The sequence below is a fragment of the Mirounga leonina genome, unplaced genomic scaffold, assembly GCF_011800145.1.
Source record: "Mirounga leonina isolate KUSES-001 unplaced genomic scaffold, KU_Mleo_1.0 Mir_171, whole genome shotgun sequence".
Taxonomy (NCBI): domain Eukaryota; kingdom Metazoa; phylum Chordata; class Mammalia; order Carnivora; family Phocidae; genus Mirounga; species Mirounga leonina.
In genome coordinates, this window is record NW_023270436.1 from 13,361,954 (window position 1) to 13,380,808 (window position 18,855).

The following is an 18,855-nucleotide window of genomic DNA, read 5'->3' on the forward strand; positions in this document are numbered from 1 at the left end:
GCGATTTCACCTTCGGCAGCTTCAGTTACCCACGGTCCATGGTGGTCTGGAAGCAGGTGATCCTCCTCCTGACTTGTCAGCAGGTCAAGAGTAGCCTAGCGCTCCATCACAACATCCTAACCTCACTCCATCTCCTCACATAGGCATGTTATTTATCATCTCACACCATCGCAAGAAGAGGGTTGAGTTCAGTACAGGAAGATGTGTTAGACCACATTCACATAACTTGTCACAGCACGTTGTTATAATTGTTCTATTTTAGTATCGATCTCTTCCTATGCTTTTTTTTTTTCTTATAAATTTTATCAGAGGTATGTATGTAAAGGAAAAAACATAGTACATAGTGGGTTTGGAACTATCCATGGTCCAACATCTCCTAGGGGTCTCGGAACATATCCCCCCCAGATAAGGGGACACTGCTGTGGTAAGAAGCTGACCCAAGCCTCAGGTGTTTATTGTGCAAGCTCAAGAGGATGGGAGCTCATGGCTAAAATAAGCTCTAATCAAGGAAGCACTAAAGACCACAAGAGGTGACCAGTCTGTGACTTTGGAAACTTAACCTGTTTTAAATTTTATGGCATGTGAAAAAGATCAAAGGGGAGGGGCGGTGCCAGTGTGTGTGGTGGTGATTTTTTTCTTCTCCCCAAAACCAGTTCAGCAGTTATTTACCTTTCAGGCAATTAACATAATTACCATTATGCTAAAAAGTAATTTTGGAAAGTTCTGCCCTGAGCTCTTATGACTCCACCGAGACAGTTTTAGTTGGGACTTATCTTTTTGATGGAAGCCTAATTGCAATTTTGGCTTTGTGCACACAAACAGAAGCAGCTAATTGTTTAGGCAAATAGCAGATTAATTTAAATATGCATCCCTAATAAAACAAAAATGGTATCCATTATGGTCCTTGTTCCCAAGACAAGGAATATAAATATTCTGTGCAAGTACCATTAGGCAGAGGTCTTAAGGATTGTCGACATTATTTCACAGTGGTAGCACTTTCCCGGTATCGAGTAATCTTTACAAAAGCTAACATAAATCAGTTTAAACTCATTTAGATCCCATTTCCACCATGTGCAGTTTCATTACCACACTCTGGCTGGCCTCCTCTGGGAGGTGGGAGGGGCATGTTGCAAATTGGCATGGGTGCCCGTCCACAGCTGCTGAACGGGCTTTATGTCTCCTCAGAAGACTGGCTGTCGTTACTCATGTCATTGTTAACGACTGTTCCTAGTCTAGATGAACCCGGAGTTCCTTCAGCCCTGCTGCTGCTTGTCAAGGTGGAGGGTGCTGAGCCCATCGAGCAGGTGGGACTGCTGAGCCCCACTCCTGTCTCCTTGATTGGGCTGGTAGCCCTCACTCATTGTGCTCTTCCAGACTTTTTGAGAGACACTTTTTCTTCTTTTGTCTGCATCCTTTTCATATTTTTCATGAATGAAGCCGTATTGTTGGGAGCCCAGCACTACCTCAGAGTTAAACATCTTTTATCCAGCTATTGAGGTCTTGTCAGGGAGAAAGAAAGACACCTGCTCTCCTTTTAGTTTTCCTGGTGTGGGGCAAATGGGGGCTATAAGCTCTGATTCTTAGGGATTATGCCTTGTTCAGGAAATGATAGCAATGACCTGCTTTTTAAGTCACTACTGAGGAACTACGCAGAACCTCCCTTTACATTTGCTAAGACCTTTTGTTTTACCTTGGCCTAACTTGAAGGATAAATGTAGTAGGTGCTTTTTGGGGTTTTTCCTTACTCCAGTGAACCTCCTTAGCCTCTGTAGGGGTGGGCATGTTCATAGTATTTGAGTTCGTCTCTGGCCTCGGTTGGACAGGGATGGGGACCGTAGGTTTTGGGGGCAGCTAATTCATGGACTGGGATGAGCCATTTGGGCCTCACACTTTTAGTATTGATTGTGTGCTTGGAGTAGAAGACCCCACAGAGTAGGGAGGAACTAAAGCTGGCTTGTGGGGAGAAAGGAAAGAATGAAAACAGTTGCAGAGAGAACTGGAGGCAAGGTCTGTGGTGCACACAAAAGACATACACCTCCCTGGTTCTGAATGTCTTCCTAGTCCCTGGTGCAGATTCCTTATAGTCCTCCAGCTCCCCTCCTTGCCCTTGGGTTCCCTGAAATAGCCCCTTTCCTGTTCAGTTGGTTTCCCTTAGGTATTTAAACGAGTTTCAATGGATTTCTGTTTCTTAGAACCAAATGTCCCTCGCTAAAACCTAAGACCAATGTTCAGCAAACCTTTATTGACAGCCACTTTCATCAGCCGCATCATCAGTGATGCTCTGAATTCACTGACACCGGGAATAAGGGAGAAAAAGGACACAGTCCTGCCACTTCAGAAGTCCACACAATATCAAGAGCCAAATCCCTATCATTGCTGTTTCTGCAATATAATACTTGGCTGTTCAAGTGAATTTATATCAGATTTTTAAAAATTACCACCTATTTGACAAGTGAATATATTTGGCTCTGACAGGCATTGACTACTTATTCCTTAATGTCGTGTAATGGTTGTGCACCCAGGTCAACTGGAAATGTCTGGAAAAATGAGCTGCCCCTTCTTTGGGGATATTAAAATAATGTGACAACATGACAAAAAGTTAAGCTTATCCATTTTCCCGTTGCACTTTGTATTATGGGCTTTGTGTTTGTTTCTCTCAAATGTGGGTTTTGTGAGAATAGGGAACCTTTTCTCTACTTAGAGAAGAGTTCTCTACTTAGAACCTTCCTATTTGCCCCCAAACAAGATGCTTGGTAGATGCCATGAGAATGTTTGCTCCATGCAGTCGGTGACTTTCTTGCTTTATTTGGTCTTGTTTGCTTAGTTTCCCTGGGGCCTAGAATAGGGGCTGGCCTAAAGCAGGGGCTTAGCCAACACTTGTGGAATGTGTTGTTGCATCAATTCCCTTTGGGCTAAATGTTGGTTAACAGGGGTGATAATCACCTACAATATTATATGGCATTCTTATAATTCCGGTATTCACTGTTCAAGTCCCTGCCGTTTGGAGGTTGTAAAAGTAGCCATTTATAAAATCAACTTCCACTCCAACATCACTCCCTGTTTGCTGCTGTATCTGTTCCCGCCCACCTTGCCCATGTGTTTTTGGATCAAGTGTCCAGCAACACAGTTGCAAAGTGAAATTGCAAATCTTGTAAAAGCGGCAGGATTTAATGTTAAAAGTGATAATGGAAGAGCACTAGAGGCGGTAATTACATGGGTAAATATACGGGGCTTTTTTTTTTTTTTTCTTACTATTTAAGTCTCTTTTAAAGATAATTGCCTGCTTATGCAAAAGTAATAACAATGTATATGGGCTTCGTAACATACATAAAAATAAAAAGTATGACAACAGCACAGAGGCTGGTGGGCAGGAAGTGCATTGCGGGAAGCTCTCATACTTCACGTGAAGTGTGCCAATATCACTGGGAGCTAGACTGGTAAGTTAAAGATGAATGCTCAAATCCTAAAGCGACCACTAAAATAACACAGCAGAGTTTTGGCTAATGAGCCAACAAGGGAATTAAAATGGAATAAACACATACTCAGTTAATCCAAATACTCAGTCTAAAAGAAGGCAATAAAAGAGAAAATGGGAGCAAAGAACAAGAGGGATAAATACCAAAATGGTAGGTCAAACCCATTCCTGCCCATAGCCACATTAAAGGTAAATAGTCTAAACACTCCAGCCAAAAGCAAGACCAACTATATGCTGTCTACAAGAAACTCATTTCATATATGAAGACACATGGCAAAGAGAAAGGACAGAAAAATATATACTGTGCTAATAACACTGATCAGAAGAAAGCTGGAGTGCCTGTATCCATGCCAGACAAAGTGGATCTCAGAGCAAAGAATGGAACCATGGCTAAAAAGGGACATTTCATGCAACAAAGGGTCAATTCATCCAGAGGACATAACAACCCTAAATGTTCATGCGTCTAAAAGTGGTCTCAGAGGACTGTGCCGTTGACCATTGACGGTCTAACGGAGTTTTACACCTCGTAGTTGAAGGAAGTAGAATTGACACAGATGTTGACACTGTATGTGTTCAGAAAAGAATGTGGCCACTGAATTGAGGGAAACCTAGAATATGTTTTCCGGAAAGATCCTTCTTAGGATAGCTCTGTGAAACTCAACCTTGCAGCAAAGGCTATCTTATTGCATATGGTTCTGTTGGAATAATGATGCCAACAAAACCGAGTAGTTGATTAATAATGAAAAATGTGCTTAAAGATAAACTCCATGTGTGCTTGGAGTGAGCTATGGTTGAGAAACTTCCACATTTGGCAGAATCTAGGCAAGCCTATGTCATTTCCTCATGGAGCTCATAGTTATTTTATGCACTGTAGATGCAGCCGCACATCCTGCATTTTCCCAGCTAAATCCCAGCCCAGCCTCATCACATACCAAGTGGCTCTGGACCAGTTGTTTAACCACTCAGAGCTTCTGCTCTCTTTTGTAAAATGAAGATAATGATGCTCCTTCCAAAATGGAAGTGAGCATTCAGTGAGACGAGATAAATGAAAGCGTCTGAATACTCGAAAGCTCTATGCAAATTACAATATTTATTTCTCATTCCTGTTTACTCTGATGTCTCTGAACAAATGCAAACAAAGGTAATGCAGAAGTATTTGGAGGAGGCACATCTTGGAATATGCCTCTCTATTTAATGGGTAGAGCCAGTGGCATTTTCTGCAGCATATCTGTTTCTTCTGAGTCAGAGTGGAAAGAGTTTGCCAAAATATTCGCCAGGGGAATGTGTTGTGGAGCCTTTTGTGATCTGCTTATCCCCTGAGTTTATCACAATTCTTAGAAAAGAACACTGTTTTATGTCTGAAGCAACATTTAACTTGAAGAAAGCTCTGCTTTTGTTTGGAATCACCTACTTAGCCTACTGGCAGTTCAAAAATCTTGCAAAGCAGCCCACATGTATTTTCTTCTGCCTGTATTTATCTAGTGCTGAATGATGCTTTATCGTAAGATCCTAAGTTCAAAGCATGTGCCATTTACAGACAAAGTACAAGGCAAGAAACAAGAAAGATGGGAAGATGGACTGCAAAGAGAAGAAAAGTGAAAAAGCTTTATCTGTTTTAGGTAATAGGAAGTTATGGGAACTAGGACTGGATTTTTGGATGACCAACAGAGGAAATTTGCGTTATTAATAGATTAAATATACTTAACAACATGGCAGGCCCAATAGGACACATAAAAATAAAAGGTAAGGGGCGCCTGGGTGGCTCAGTCGGTTAATCGTCTGCCTTCGGCTCAGGTCATAATCCCAGGGTCCTGGGATCCAGCCCCACATCAGGCTCCCTGCTCCACGGGAAGCCTGCTTCTCTCTCTCCCGCTCCCCCTGCTTGTGTTCCCTCTCTCGCTGTGCCTTTCTCTGTCAAATAAATAAAATCTTTAAAAAAAAAATTGGTAAAACTCGTTGGTCTATCTCCAGCCTTTTGCGTGGTTTTTCTCCTTTCATCTGTGTGACAGTCCTGTGTAGTAGGTAGTGTTCTCTTCAGTTTTACAGATGAGGAGACAGGCTCACAGCTTCAAGTAACTTGCCCAAGGCCGTCAGCTAGCAAGTGGTAGAGCTGGATTTGAACTCAAATAAGCACAGATTGTGTTATATTCGTACAATCGTTTCTTGGTGAAGTTTGAAAAATTAGTGGGAATTGGAGCAGGACATTATCCAGCATGATGCAGACAGTCAATATTTTCTAGGGTAAATCTTTGAGGGGAAAGAAGTGGGTAGGAATGATAAAAAGATTTTTTTAGCGAGAAAAGAATAAATGGCATCCCAAATACAGAAAACAGAAAAGTTTATAATTCTTTTTTTTTAAGATTTATTTATTTTAGAGCGTGAGTGTGAGAAGGGGCAGAGGGAGAGAGAATCTTAAGCAGATTCCCCACTGAGCATGGAGCCCAACACGGGCTCGATCTCCCAACCCTGATATCATGACCTGAGCCGAAATCAAGTCAGATGCTTAACTGACTGAGCCACCCAGGCACCCCAAAGGTTTATATTTCTTTCTTTAAAAAAAAAAAAGATTTTATTTATTTGAGAGAGAGAGAGCACAAGCCAGGGGAAAGGCAGAGGGAGAAGCAGACTCCCTGCTGAGCAGGGAGCCCCATGTGGAGCCTAAGCCCAGGACCCTGGGATCATGACCTGAGCCGAAGGCAGATGCTTAACCATTTGAGCCTCCCAGGCACCCTAAAAGTTTATATTTCTGATAGAAAAGTGTAAGTTCCTGAAGATGACTGGTGCTCAGGCTTGAGCGCATATCCCCAGAGTTTCTGTTGCCCCAAGTCTGCATTTCTAATAAGCACCCCCTCCCCCATGACGCCGCAGCTGCTGCTACTGGCCTGGGGGCACCACACTTGGATATCACCACTCTAGACCATTTGAGGGAGGTGGAGACGTGGCCAGTGTGTGTAAGAGGAATTCATCTGGGTAGCAGCATTCAGGGAGCTGGAGAGAAGGGTGTATAGGTAGAAATCAAGGTTTTTAACAAGCGTGGGGTAGTCAAGCTCATGTTTTACAACGATGTGAAAGAAAGCACCCCTGCTCCCCGTGGCTGGAAGAGGGTGGTATGCGGAAGGATGAAGTGCAAGAACCTCGTAGAGTGTAGGCTAATGGCAGTTTTCAGATCTGGCTGGCATCTAGAGCAGTGCCCTGTCTATAACATGCTCAGTAATTGCACGATGTCTCACACCTGTTAAGAGTGGCTGTCATCAAAGACAAGTGATGACAAATGCTGGTGAGAATGTGGAGAGAAAGGATCCCTGATGCCCTGCTGGTGGGAATGGAAATTGGTGCAGCCATTGTGGGAAGCAACATGGAGGTTCCTCAAAAAAATAACCACCAGATGAGCTAGCAGTTCCACTTCTGGGTATTTGTCCAGAGGAAATGAAATCACTATCCCAAAGAGCTGTCTATACCGCCATGTGCACTGCAGCATTATTCAGAGTAGCAGAGACATGGGAACAACCTACATGTCTATTGACAGATGGATAAAGAAAATTTGGTATTTATCTACAATGGAATACTATTCAGCCGTAAAAAAGGAAATCCTGCTATTTGCAACAGTATGGGTGAACCCTGAGGGCATTATGCTAAGTGAAATAACTCAGAGCAAAAACAAATAGTGTATCATCTCACTCATGAAATCTAAAAAACAAACTCAGAACAGATTTGTGATTCCTGGGGTGGAGGTAGGGGAAATGGGTAAAGGTGGTCAAAAGGTGTACAAACTTCCAGTTATAAGTAAGCTCTGGGGATCTAATATACAACATGATGACTATCATTAATACTGTATTGTATGTTTGAAAGTTGCTGAGATCTTAAAAGTTCTCATAAGAGAAATTTGTTGGGACTTCATCAAGATAAGCCTCTGCACAGCAAAGGAAACAGTCAACAAAATAAAGAGGCAACCCACAGAATGGGAAAAGATATTTACAAATGACACTACAGACAAAGGGCTGATATCCAAGATCTATAAAGAACTTCTCAAACTCAACACTCAAAAAACAAATAACCCAGTCAAAAAATGGGCAGAAGACATGAACAGACATTTCTCCAAAGAAGTCTAATGGCTAACAGACACATGAAAAAAATGTTCATCATCATTAGCCATCAGGGAAATTTAAATCAAAACCACATTGAGATACCATCTTATACCAGTTAGAATGGCAAAAATTGACAAGGCAAGAAACAAATGTTGAAGAGGTTGTGGAGAAAGGGGAACCCTCTTACTTACACTGTTGGTGGGAATGGAAGTTGGTACAGCCACTTTGGAAAACAGTGTGGAGGTTCCTCAAAAAATTAAAAATAGAGGGCCGCCTGGGTGGCTCAGTCGTTAAGCGTCTGCCTTCGGCTCAGGTCATGATCCCTGGGTCCTGGGATCGAGCCCCACATCGGGCTCCCTGCTCAGTGGGAAGCCTGCTTCTCCCTCTCCCACGCCCCCTGCTTGTGTTCCCTCTCTCACGGTCTCTCTGTGTCAAATAAATAAATAAATAAATAAAATCTTAAAAAAAATTAAAAATAGAGCTACCCTATGACCCAGCAATTGCACTACTGGGTATTTACCCCAGAGATACAGATGTAGTGAAAAGAAGGGCCATATGCACCCCAGTGTTCATAGCAGCGGTGTCCACAATAGCCAAACTGTGGAAAGAGCCGAGATGCCCTTCAACAGACGAATGGAAAAGAAGATGTGGTCCACGTATACAATGGAATATTACTCAGCCATCAGAAAGGATGAATACCCAACTTTTGCATCCACATGGATGGGACTGGAGGAGATTATACTAAATGAAATAAATCAAGCAGAGAAAGTCAATTATATGGTTTCACTTATTTGTGGAACATAAGGAATAGGAGGATATTAGGGGAAGGAAGGGAAAAATGAAGGGGGGGAAATCAGAGTGGGAGATGAACCATGAGAGACTATAGACTCCAAGAAACAAACCGGGTTTCAGAGGGGAGGGGGTTGGGGGAATGGATGAGCCTGGTGATGGGTATTAAGGAGGGCACGTGTTGCATGGAGCACTGGGTGTTAGACGCAAACAATGAATCATGGAACACTACATCAAAAACTATCGATGTACTGTACGGTGACTAACATAACATAATATAAAAAAAAATTTGTTAACTATGCGAGGTGATGGATGTTAACTGAACTTTGATCATTTCATAATAAATGCATATGTCAAATCATGTTGCACAACTTAAACTGATACAATGTTATATGTCAGTTGTATCAATAATACTGGGAAATGTGTGAATGGACAATTAGGAGAATGAATTAAGAGTTACATATGTTAGGGGTGCCTGGGTGGCTCAGTCGGTTAAGCATCTGCCTTTACCTCAGGTCATGATCCCAGGCTCCTGGGATCGAGCCCCACATCGGGCTCCCTGCTCCTCAGGGAGCCTGCTTCTGCCTCTCTCTCTACCTGCCGCTCCCCCTGCTTGTGCTCTCTCTCTGTCAAATAAAAATAAAATCTTTTTAAAAATTTCCATATGTTACAAATATTCATGGGGAGCCTGGGTAGCTCAGTGTTGGGCTCTGCGCTCAACGGGGAGTCTGCTTGAGATTCTCTCAATCTCTCCCCCTGCTCGCAGGTGTGCGTACATGCTCTCTCTCTCTCTCTCTCCTCTCTAAAATAAATAAAATCTTAAAAAACATTCAGCAATTGATATATGTCCTCCCATTCTTTTTAAGTCTCTCTCATAAAAACATTTTCTAAAATTTATATTTTTGGTAAAAATAATTTTGGGGAAAATCTTCAGAATATACAAATGATATACAGTAAAATGCCCTCCTACTCTTCTTTTTGGTTTCTTTCCTTCAAGGCCAGTGTTAATAAAGTTTCTTGTGTATCCTTCCATACACAGGATAGTCCTCATAAATGAATATGTGTGTAAATTTTTAAAACACAAAAATAGCATACTATACCACTATTCTGTCCTTTACTGTTTTCATTTAGTAATATATTTTGTTGATCATTTCATACAGCTTATATATAAGGCTGACTCAGCCTTGTCATTTTATTTAAATTCCATACTGTGGTGGGCATTTAGATAGCTTCTAATCTTTTGGCATAATTAAAAACATTACAATGACTGTTCTAAATACATTTGTAATTTGGTAAATATCAAATTGCCTCCAAAGTTGGGTGAATTAGTTTACATCCCCAGCAACAATTTTAGAGCCTATTTCCCCATATCCTCAACAACAAAATATTTTATGAAATGTTTCATATTTGTCAATTTGATTGATGAAAAATAATACTCTATGATCATTTTTATTTGTATTTTTCTAATTGTGAGTGAATTTTTGCATTTTTCTTAGGTTTATATGTCAGTCATATTTCTTTTTTCTGTGACCAGGATGCTCCTGTCCTTTGCTCACTTTTTTTTTTTTTTTTTAAGATTTTATTTATTTATTTGCGAGAGAGAGAATGAGAGACAGAGAACATGAGAGAGAGGAGGGTCAGAGGGAGAAGCAGACTCCCTGCCAAGCAGGGAGCCCAATGCGGGACTCGATCCCGGGACTGCAGGATCATGACCTGAGCCGAAGGCAGTTGCTTAACCAACTGAGCCACCCAGGCGCCCCCTTTGCTCACTTAATTGCTTTTCTTCCTTATTGAATCTTAGCAGCTCTTTATTAAGGAAATTGGCCCTTTGTTATATGTGATGCAAACTTCTACACCTTTTAGTTTTCTTTGTAGCGAACAGTTGTTTTTAAAGTTGTCCATTTTAAGTGAATTTACAACTGTTACCTGCATTGTTTTTTTTACATAGGATTTCTTAACATTTGGGATCTAAGGACTGGAAAATATCCTGTCCATCGTTTTGAGCACGACGCAAGAATACAGGCACTAGCCCTCAGCCGGGAAGACGCAGTTGTGGCCACAGCTTCTGCTTTTGATGTTGTGATGTTACGCCCGAGTGAGGAGGGATATTGGCAAATCACTGCCGAATTTGAAGTTCAGAAACTGGTAAGCTTTTAAGTCTGGTCACTGTGTTCTCCATTCGTGGAATCTCTGGGTCTAATATAGACAGAGAGTAATGATGTCGGCAGCTCCCGTTCACTCAGGGCTTTCTCTGGGCCTTACATTTCTAAATCTCACCACGGCCTTGCAAAATAGATGGTGGTCTTTTCCCCATTTGCCAAAAAGCCGATAGAGGCTTAGAGCAGTGAACTGACTTGCCCCAGATCTCAGCTTCAAAGCTCAGGGCTGAGTCCAGGCTGGGGTTTCTCATCACCGGGTCCTCGGCCTCCTTCGCATTAATGGGACATTCTCCCCTGGAAATCTGAGCTCGGTTTCTGGCCCATTAGGTAGGTGAAAATGAATTCAGTGGTATCATCCCAGTCCGTATGGGAAGGAAGATTTCCATCCCGCACTTTCTTCCACCTAAGATTTCCTCACCTGGAATTAAGAGTAACTCCTGAGTGAAAATAAATTTAAGTCCGTGTTAATTGGGTAGCCATGTTCCAGGATGTCACGCATGAAGCTCAGCCAACCTTCAGAGCTCTTCACGTAGAGCCTGTCTCTGAGTCCAATTATATGTGAGCCTCCATGTCTATATGGCGGGAGATGATTTTGTGGTAAGAAGGAAGAGCTCAAATCTATGCTAAATTTGGATTTAATTTTTTTTTTTTAAAGATTTTATTTATTTATTTGAGAGAGAGAATGAGATAGAGAGAGCACGAGAGGGAGGAGGGTCAGAGGGAGAAGCAGACTCCCTGCCGAGCTAGAGAGAGAGAGCATGAGAGGGGGGAGCATCAGAGGGAGAAGCAGACTCCCCGCCAAGCAGGGAGCCCGATGCGGGACTCGATCCCGGGACTCCAGGATCATGACCTGAGCCGAAGGCAGTCACTTAACCGACTGAGCCACCCAGGCGCCCCTAAATTTGGATTTAATTTAAACAAACTTGATTTTGACACTAGTGGGAAAGCGAACAGAAAAGCCAGTGTTGAATAATGAATTGATGGTCTGACCTGGAACAGATACTGTTCTTTCCCCTTTTTCCCCCTGGTGGAAATCTTGTTAGGCTTGAGTAACTAAAAAGCCATGGCATCACCACTTCACCTCCATAAGCTTCTGGTCCCTTTAGTAAGTAATGTCTGCAGTTTAGGTGGTGGTTCCCCAAACTGCCTGACCCTCCTCTTGGAGTTTTATTAGAAAAATGTGGAAATACCATCTTTCTGTTTGTTCTCAAAACTACCATAGTGCTTACTATTTGGTCTCTGCCTAAAGAACATTCTAGACGAGCAATAATTATATGAATTCAGACAGTTACTTAGGATGTGAGTTCCTCTGTAAAGTGTAAATCCTGCCTTGGCAATAAGGTGGCATCCTGGCACAGACTGGAAGCTTTTTGAAGTAGTTTACAGCTCCTGGCAAATGGCACAGCCACAGTCGATCTGAGCCTCTCGGTCTGTCAAAAATCCAACAGGAAAGTGAAATTAAATGGCTAGACTGACGATGTTGATTTTAGGAAAATAAGAAATGAGTTTTAGAATAGGGGAGAGAGGAAGCAGGCAACCACTGCTGGAGGCACGTGTTGTTATGCTTTTTATGTGTTATTTCTCGTCCTGGATGAGGGGTTTCCACAAAATGTGCTGTCACTGAAAAAGGCACCTCCTGGCCCGTGAGAGCCGGGCCGTTTTTGTCTTCCCCAGACAGGTTCCCTGGATCACAATGGCAGTGTTCCCTAGTTGGTACTACTGGCCTAGAATGTCTGTCCTTTGTGATGAGTTCTTGGCTGGGGACGTGGGGCCGCCACTCACACTCTTGGGCCGGAGGATGAGCAGAGTCACCCGGACGTTCACTCTCCCAAGCTCCTCTGGACAGGCCTCGGGATGCAGGCTTTTGAACGCGTTTGGCTTATTGTCCGGGCGGCGCTGCCCTTTCACACAGTGGTTTTCTTTTTTTTTTTTTTTTTTTTAAGAGATATGTATTGTTCTTTTCTTTTTTTTTTTTTTTAAGATTTTATTTATTCATTTGACAGAGAGATAGAGACAGAGCACAAGTAGGCAGAGTGGCAGGCAGAGGGAGAGGGAGAAGCAGGCTCTCCGCTGAGCGTGGAGCCGGACGCGGGGCTCGATTCCAGGAACCCGGGATCGTGACCTGAGCCGAATGCAGCCGCTTAACTGACTGAGCCACCCAGGCGCCCCAGTGGTTTTCATAATTACACATCATGGCACACCTTCTGCTTTTGTACTCTCCCATTTCACTTGAGGTGAAAACCTGGCATAAACTGTGCTTGGGAGACGTGTGCCACTTAGGGACATAGAAAAGCAAATTATTCCTGAAGGGAGCTCCTCATTCCCGAGCAGATTAGAGGAAGTGGTTGCAATAACGCAGTCAGGGATACTGTGGGCGCCTTTCTCCTCTCGATAACCTTGAGGCCAGCAGAGGACCGATACCTCGGGTACTTTGAGCCTTTCAGCAACACATTTTTGGTATTTGCACAAATGTCAAAATGTGAATGGTGCTAATTTGGAACTGAGTGGTTAAAAAAAAAGCTCTAATTTTTTGAATAGTTGTTAACCCTCGTGGTTCAGAATTTAAAAGATACAATAAGGTTTACAGGGAGAAATCTCTCTTCCCCCCCCCATCAAAGAACTCTGTTCCCTTTTTGAAGGCAGCCATCGGCGGCAGATTTATACTTGCATGAGCCACATATGTCCCGTGGCCCCCCGGCCCCCCTTCACGCACAGTAGCACTCTGTGAGTCCTGTTACCTTGCTTCCCTGCTTTTCTTCCCCCAAATGTATCCTGGATAGGATTCCGTTTGTATCAGTTTATAAAGAATGCTTCATGCTGTTTTTCCCGTGGCTGCATAGTATTCCAGTGCATAGATCTACTGTTAATTAGTCCCTTCGTAAGGCGTGTTTAGGTTTTTCTAGTTTTTAGCTAAGACAGCATAGTGCTACAGTAAATAACCTTGGACACAGTTGTTTTGCATGTGTGTGAGTGTACTTGTAAGTAAATCTCTAGGGCTAACTTGCTGGTTCAGAGCATATGTGCATTTGACATTGTGGTAAGTATTGCCAGATGTCCCTCTAGAGAGGTTGGACTAGATTACATCCCACCAACCATAAGCGGGATCCGCAAATATGGTTGTCCCCCCTCCACTTCCAGACCAATGTCCTATCAGGCTAATTGATCTCTGCTGATATGACTGGTGAAAATGGTATCTAGGTGAATTTTTACTTCGTATTTCTCTTATCAGGAATGTATCATGTTTCTTTTACAAAGGGCAACTTTTTATTAGTGTAAGAACTGTGTTCTCATTTCCTGTGAACTGAGACCCTTTGCCCATCTTTTTCTGTTAGGTTGCTGGTCTTATTGACGTATAGGAGGAATTGTGTATTTTTGACCAAGTCAGGATGAACCGTAGGTGAGACCTGATGGACTATGTAACTCTTATCCTTTCACAGGTTGACTACCTTGAAATAGTTCCAGATACTGGAAGGTACCCTGTGGCAGTGGCCACGGCTGGAGATCTGGTATACCTGCTAAAAGCCGAAGACTCTGCCAGAACCCTCCATTATGTCTACGGCCAGCCCGTCACGTGTCTGGATGTCTCAGCCAGCCAGGCTGCTTTCGGTGTGAAGAGTCTAGGATGGGTATACGAAGGAAACAAGGTACAAAAATAGTAAGATGTGTAAGGAATAAAAAAGAACATCGATTTTTATTTTTTAGAAGGCAATTAAAAAATTAAAGCGGATACATTTTTTAAGGTGTATTCAGGCAATATATATTCAGCATGGTATAAAAAGAAACCTCAAGCACTTCTGAAGGATATAAAATGAAAAGTAATTGTTTCCTTTCTCCTCCCTTTCCCCAGCCCCACTCCACAGAAGAAACTATTAAACAGTTTTTAGGTATCCATCTAGAAAAATTTAATGCATTTATAGGTACGTTTGTACATTAAAAAATGAGATCCTAGTATACATACTGTTCTGTACTCAACATTTTTGTTCAGTAATATACCTTGGAGTGCATTCCGTGTCAGTACATAGGATTCCAGCGTATGCTTCCGACCCACAGTCTCTTTATCCAGCCCCCTCACTGGTGGGCAGTTCGGTCGTTTTCACTGTTTGGGCTCTTACAAACCACGCTACAACGTGTATTGCAACTTCTGAAAGTCCTTGTTAGTAGATCTCTAGGATAAATTCCTAGCAGTTATGTTGCTTGGTCAGAGGGTATGTGCACTTCAGATGGTGATGGACATTGCCAAATTGCCCTCGAAAAGGGTTGCAGCAAAATTTCTCACCAGTAGTGCATAAAAGTGCCTTCCGATCATCTTTGAGTCAGAATTAAGGAGACAAGTTTTTAACTGAAATTCCTTCCATGATGACTAAATTTTATCACTACCTAGCATTTTACTATCCTGACTGTAGGCCAAGTACTTAGTCTTAAAGCTGATTTATCTCTTTCTCTGCCAGTGAAATCAGGGGAGAAAGGGATCAAGTTTTGTTTTGTTCTGTTTTTCTCCAATTTGCCTGCTCTTGACCCTGCTGGCAGTGGGTACAGTCCTTGGGAAGGAGCTTCCTTGAGCCAGCAGCCCCTCTGATGATGCTTCTCCTTCTGGAAGGAGGCCTTCTTCCACAGAGCAGCATTGCGACCTGGAGAAGAGCCAGGCTCTGGATGCACACAGCCCGAGTTTCAGGCCCAACTCAGCAGTAACCTACCGCCCTGTGTGACCTTAAGCAGGTTGCTTAACCCTTCTGTGCCTCAGTTTTCTCATTGGTAAAAGGGAGTTCCGAATAGTACCTACTTCATAAAACTGTAGGGTTCGATGAAAGCCTGTCTGTAAAGCTTGTAGGCATAGTGCCTGGCACGTGAGCGTTACCATCATGGCGCTTCCTGTTTATTTCCTCCACTCATAGTTTAAGTCTGGCCTCTGGTTGTGATTTTTACATCTTGTTTCCCCTGTGTATAGTCCCCTCTAAGATCAAATCTCATTCATCAAGGTGGTCACTGGTTTTGCAACTTAGTAAATGTGCAAAGAACTGAAGCATCCCGGATTGCAGTGACTTACTCTTCGTTCGGGAAGATGCATAAAGCAGTCAAAAATACATGTGGCTTTTTGCAACCTCACTGTGACAATGGACTCCCTTTGTGCTCTAGTTAGCCTGTTTTGTGGAAGCACATTCAGCACAGCTTAGCTGGAAAGATAGACTTAGGATGATTTAACTCCTGTGTTGTGCCTTCCTGGGAGGTGGGGGAGGGGAGAGCAGTTGGTTTCCTAAGGCAGTTTCCTTTCTCGAGCTTTGAGAAAACCTTCTTTTCTGGTCCCCGGTGAGCTCATTTGTTGAGAGAAGAGAGACCTTTTTGCTGTCTAAGTTTTCAGCCATCGTACTTTCATGTTTTGGTTATCTCCTTCATGTCTCAAGTTCTCAGTGTAGTGAGGTGATAGTTATATTTAGCACTAGCCTGGCTTAAATTTGTCCTATTTTAACAAATTTTTCATAGGCAGGTCCTTTTTCTCTTTGACTTACCTGAGTGGATGTATTTGAGAAACCAGTCAAGGGATAGTTCAGCACAAAATTAGACTGGGTGCATCCTTTGGATATTGACTCAAGGAAGTGCTGTTTTGGATGTCTCGGGTTTTCCAACCCAGTTAAAAGCACTAATTAGGGGCACCTGCGTGGCTCAGTTGAGCATCTGCCTTCAGCTTGGGTCAGGATCCTGGGATCAGCCCCATATCAGGCTTCCTGCTCAGCAGGGAGCCTGCTTCTCCTTCTCCTCCCCCCTTGTGTGCTCGCTCACTTTCTCTCTCTCACTCTATCTTGCTATCTCTGTCACTATCTCTGTCTCTCTCTCAAATAAATAAATCTAAAAAAAATAAAATAAAAGCACTAATTATTAGAATCGGCTGATTAACCCACTGATTTTATGAAAATTCACTTTTAAAAGTTTATAGTCCCTCAAATAAGTCATTACCTGGTATTTTTCATTGGTGTTTTAGAATGAAGAGTGGAAGTTAATTTGCTACAAGAATGTGTTTCACGATCTCTTTGAATCTGATGGTACCATTAGTCATCCAAGTATTTTGTGAGTGCAACTCCAAACCCTCCAACACTTGTGCGGGTAGATGGCTGGTGGTTGTTAGTAGTGCGGTAATAACTTTGCATTGAGATGTTTCTCCAACATGAATGCCATCCACTGAAACGTGAGGGAGGCCAAGCTATGTCTGTGAAACTTTCCTCAGTTTTGAGGAGGCAGCACTTTCCATCTGATTGTGTTCAATGGATTCTCTGCTTGTTTGAGAAAAACCTGCATTGTTAGGAAATGTAATTGTCCTGTAACATTTCTGGGTGAATTAAGCCATGTCATGGGTGGCTCTAAGATTTTAGTATCATCCTGCTGTCCTATAATGTAATACCATAATTCCCAAACAGTCTCGCATGCGGTGCTCAGCGTCACTGTGCTGGTGAATACCATGTTTTGGCTCTATCTGCTTTGGCCCGGCAGCACGTGGCCCAGCCCGTTTTATTAGGTTAGTGTGAGACTATTAGGAAGAGTTTGCCTGCAGCTATATACACGTGGGGCTTTGGGTCTGTGCCTCTGGCCTGTGTATTTAGGATTCAGATGAAGGCTTTATGAGAACAGAGAGTTTGGTTTATCTTCATTTGTATTGATACGGAACTGAGGTTTAGTTATAATCCGTTATTGATTAACTGTGATCAAAGCAGATGGTGAAGTCCAAATGTTGATACAGAATTTGAGTCAGCAACCAGAATTTCCCCAGCCTGTAGAAGTATTCCAGCGGTGTTATTTGTGTTCAGTTGGAGAATATTCTCGCACCATATGATGATCACATTAACATTTTATAGGCACCACAGCTATCTGAGCATCAGATAATGATGGTTTCAGATCCATCCGTTCAGACATCCAGCTAGCCAGCCGGACACACGTTGGGCACAGAGAGTTACAGAACACCAGTTGCGTTCCTGGCATTGGAGTGTTACAACAGCATTCTGCACAGGCTTCAGCAAATTGGCACTTCTAGAACCTAGCCCTGTTAATATACACAGTCTCCTAAGGAGATGAAACCAAGGAACATAGCACAAATGTATTTAATCTCAGGGCACCTGGGTGGTTCAGTTGGTTGAGCATCCGACTCTTGATTTCCGCTCAGGTCATGAACTCAGGGTTGTGAGATCAAGCTCCGCATCAGGCTCCATGCTGGGCATGGAGCCTGCTTATTCTCTCTCTCCCTGCCCCTCTGCCCCTCCCCTGCCTCACATGTGGATGCATGCTTTCTCTCTCCCTCTCTCTCTCTCTTTCTCTCTTTCTCTCAAAAAAAGAAAAGAAATGTATTTAGTCTTAAGAAAAGGCTTGTAAATACAGCTGGTGGTTCAGCTGTTTCCAGCTCAGGAAGGATCAGAGAAAAGCTCTGGTACCTCTTGGTTTGCCTGTGTGCAGGGATCCCCAGGCTTACACGCTCCAGGGTTTTAATATTGCCTTCTTGGGCTCTTGGCTTCAGTGGCACAAATGACCTGAAAGGTGGCCATTGCTAAGTGGCATGTGATGGTGAGGGAAAGCAAATGTAATTGCAATTACTCTGGTCTCCATTGTGCTGCAATGCAGAAATCCATGTCAACTCTGTTACCAACCCTCTAAAATGTGTTTTTATGTCTCACATTTCCTGAATCTGTCAAAAACACTTCATCCATGAAAATGGTATTTATGATACTGTATTATCTTTATTAATTCTTTTGCTGCTTGAATTAAATCTTGCTCTCAGAGGTAGAGAGAAGATAGAATTGCCTCATTTAAGAGCATTATGTTGACGATGAGTCTCATGCCTCATAAAGGAAAAAGAGAGACCCACTTAGGGCTCTTAGCATCCTTCTGTGTATTTGGACATATTTCCTAATTTAGTTCTGAAGTACTTGGCATTCGATGGCAGATCGTATTAAGCAGCACGCGGCATGCGTCCTAATCAGGGGGATGTGAGTGAAGGAACCCAGAAGGCTGGACTGTGTGTGACAAGGACGCTTGCCTGGCGCTGCTGCCTCCGCTTACATCACGCTGGACAGTGACTGCGAACGTCTCCTGTGATAATCGTTCCCTAAACATGAACGTGAAAGGACTCTGGATTGGCAGGGGGCGCTCATCACGAGGTGAAATATCAGAGAGAGCCTTGGAATCAGAAACGCAGCACCTGTGAGTTTGGGCCCCGCTCTCCCATACCTACACTAGAATGTGAAATCCATCTTTTGCTCAGGGTTCTATTCCAGAGAACAAAAACTTGGTATTTTACAAGCAGGATGACTAATTTAGAATTGAAAGTTCACAAAATAGATGGCTAATTTTCTTTTCACTCTCATCTTAA

General features: G+C 42.9%; 1 protein-coding gene across 1 annotated transcript in view; it reads left to right on the plus strand.

Moving 5' to 3' along the window:
* The window catches only part of FBXW8 (F-box and WD repeat domain containing 8), a 120,357-nt gene that overhangs the window by 69,031 nt on the left and 32,471 nt on the right, over positions 1 to 18,855 (plus strand). The window contains exons 6-7 of the mRNA XM_035017086.1: positions 10,298 to 10,494; positions 13,946 to 14,152. Of these exons, the coding sequence (XP_034872977.1) occupies positions 10,298 to 10,494; positions 13,946 to 14,152 (404 nt within the window). The remainder of the gene's footprint in view (positions 1 to 10,297; positions 10,495 to 13,945; positions 14,153 to 18,855) is intronic.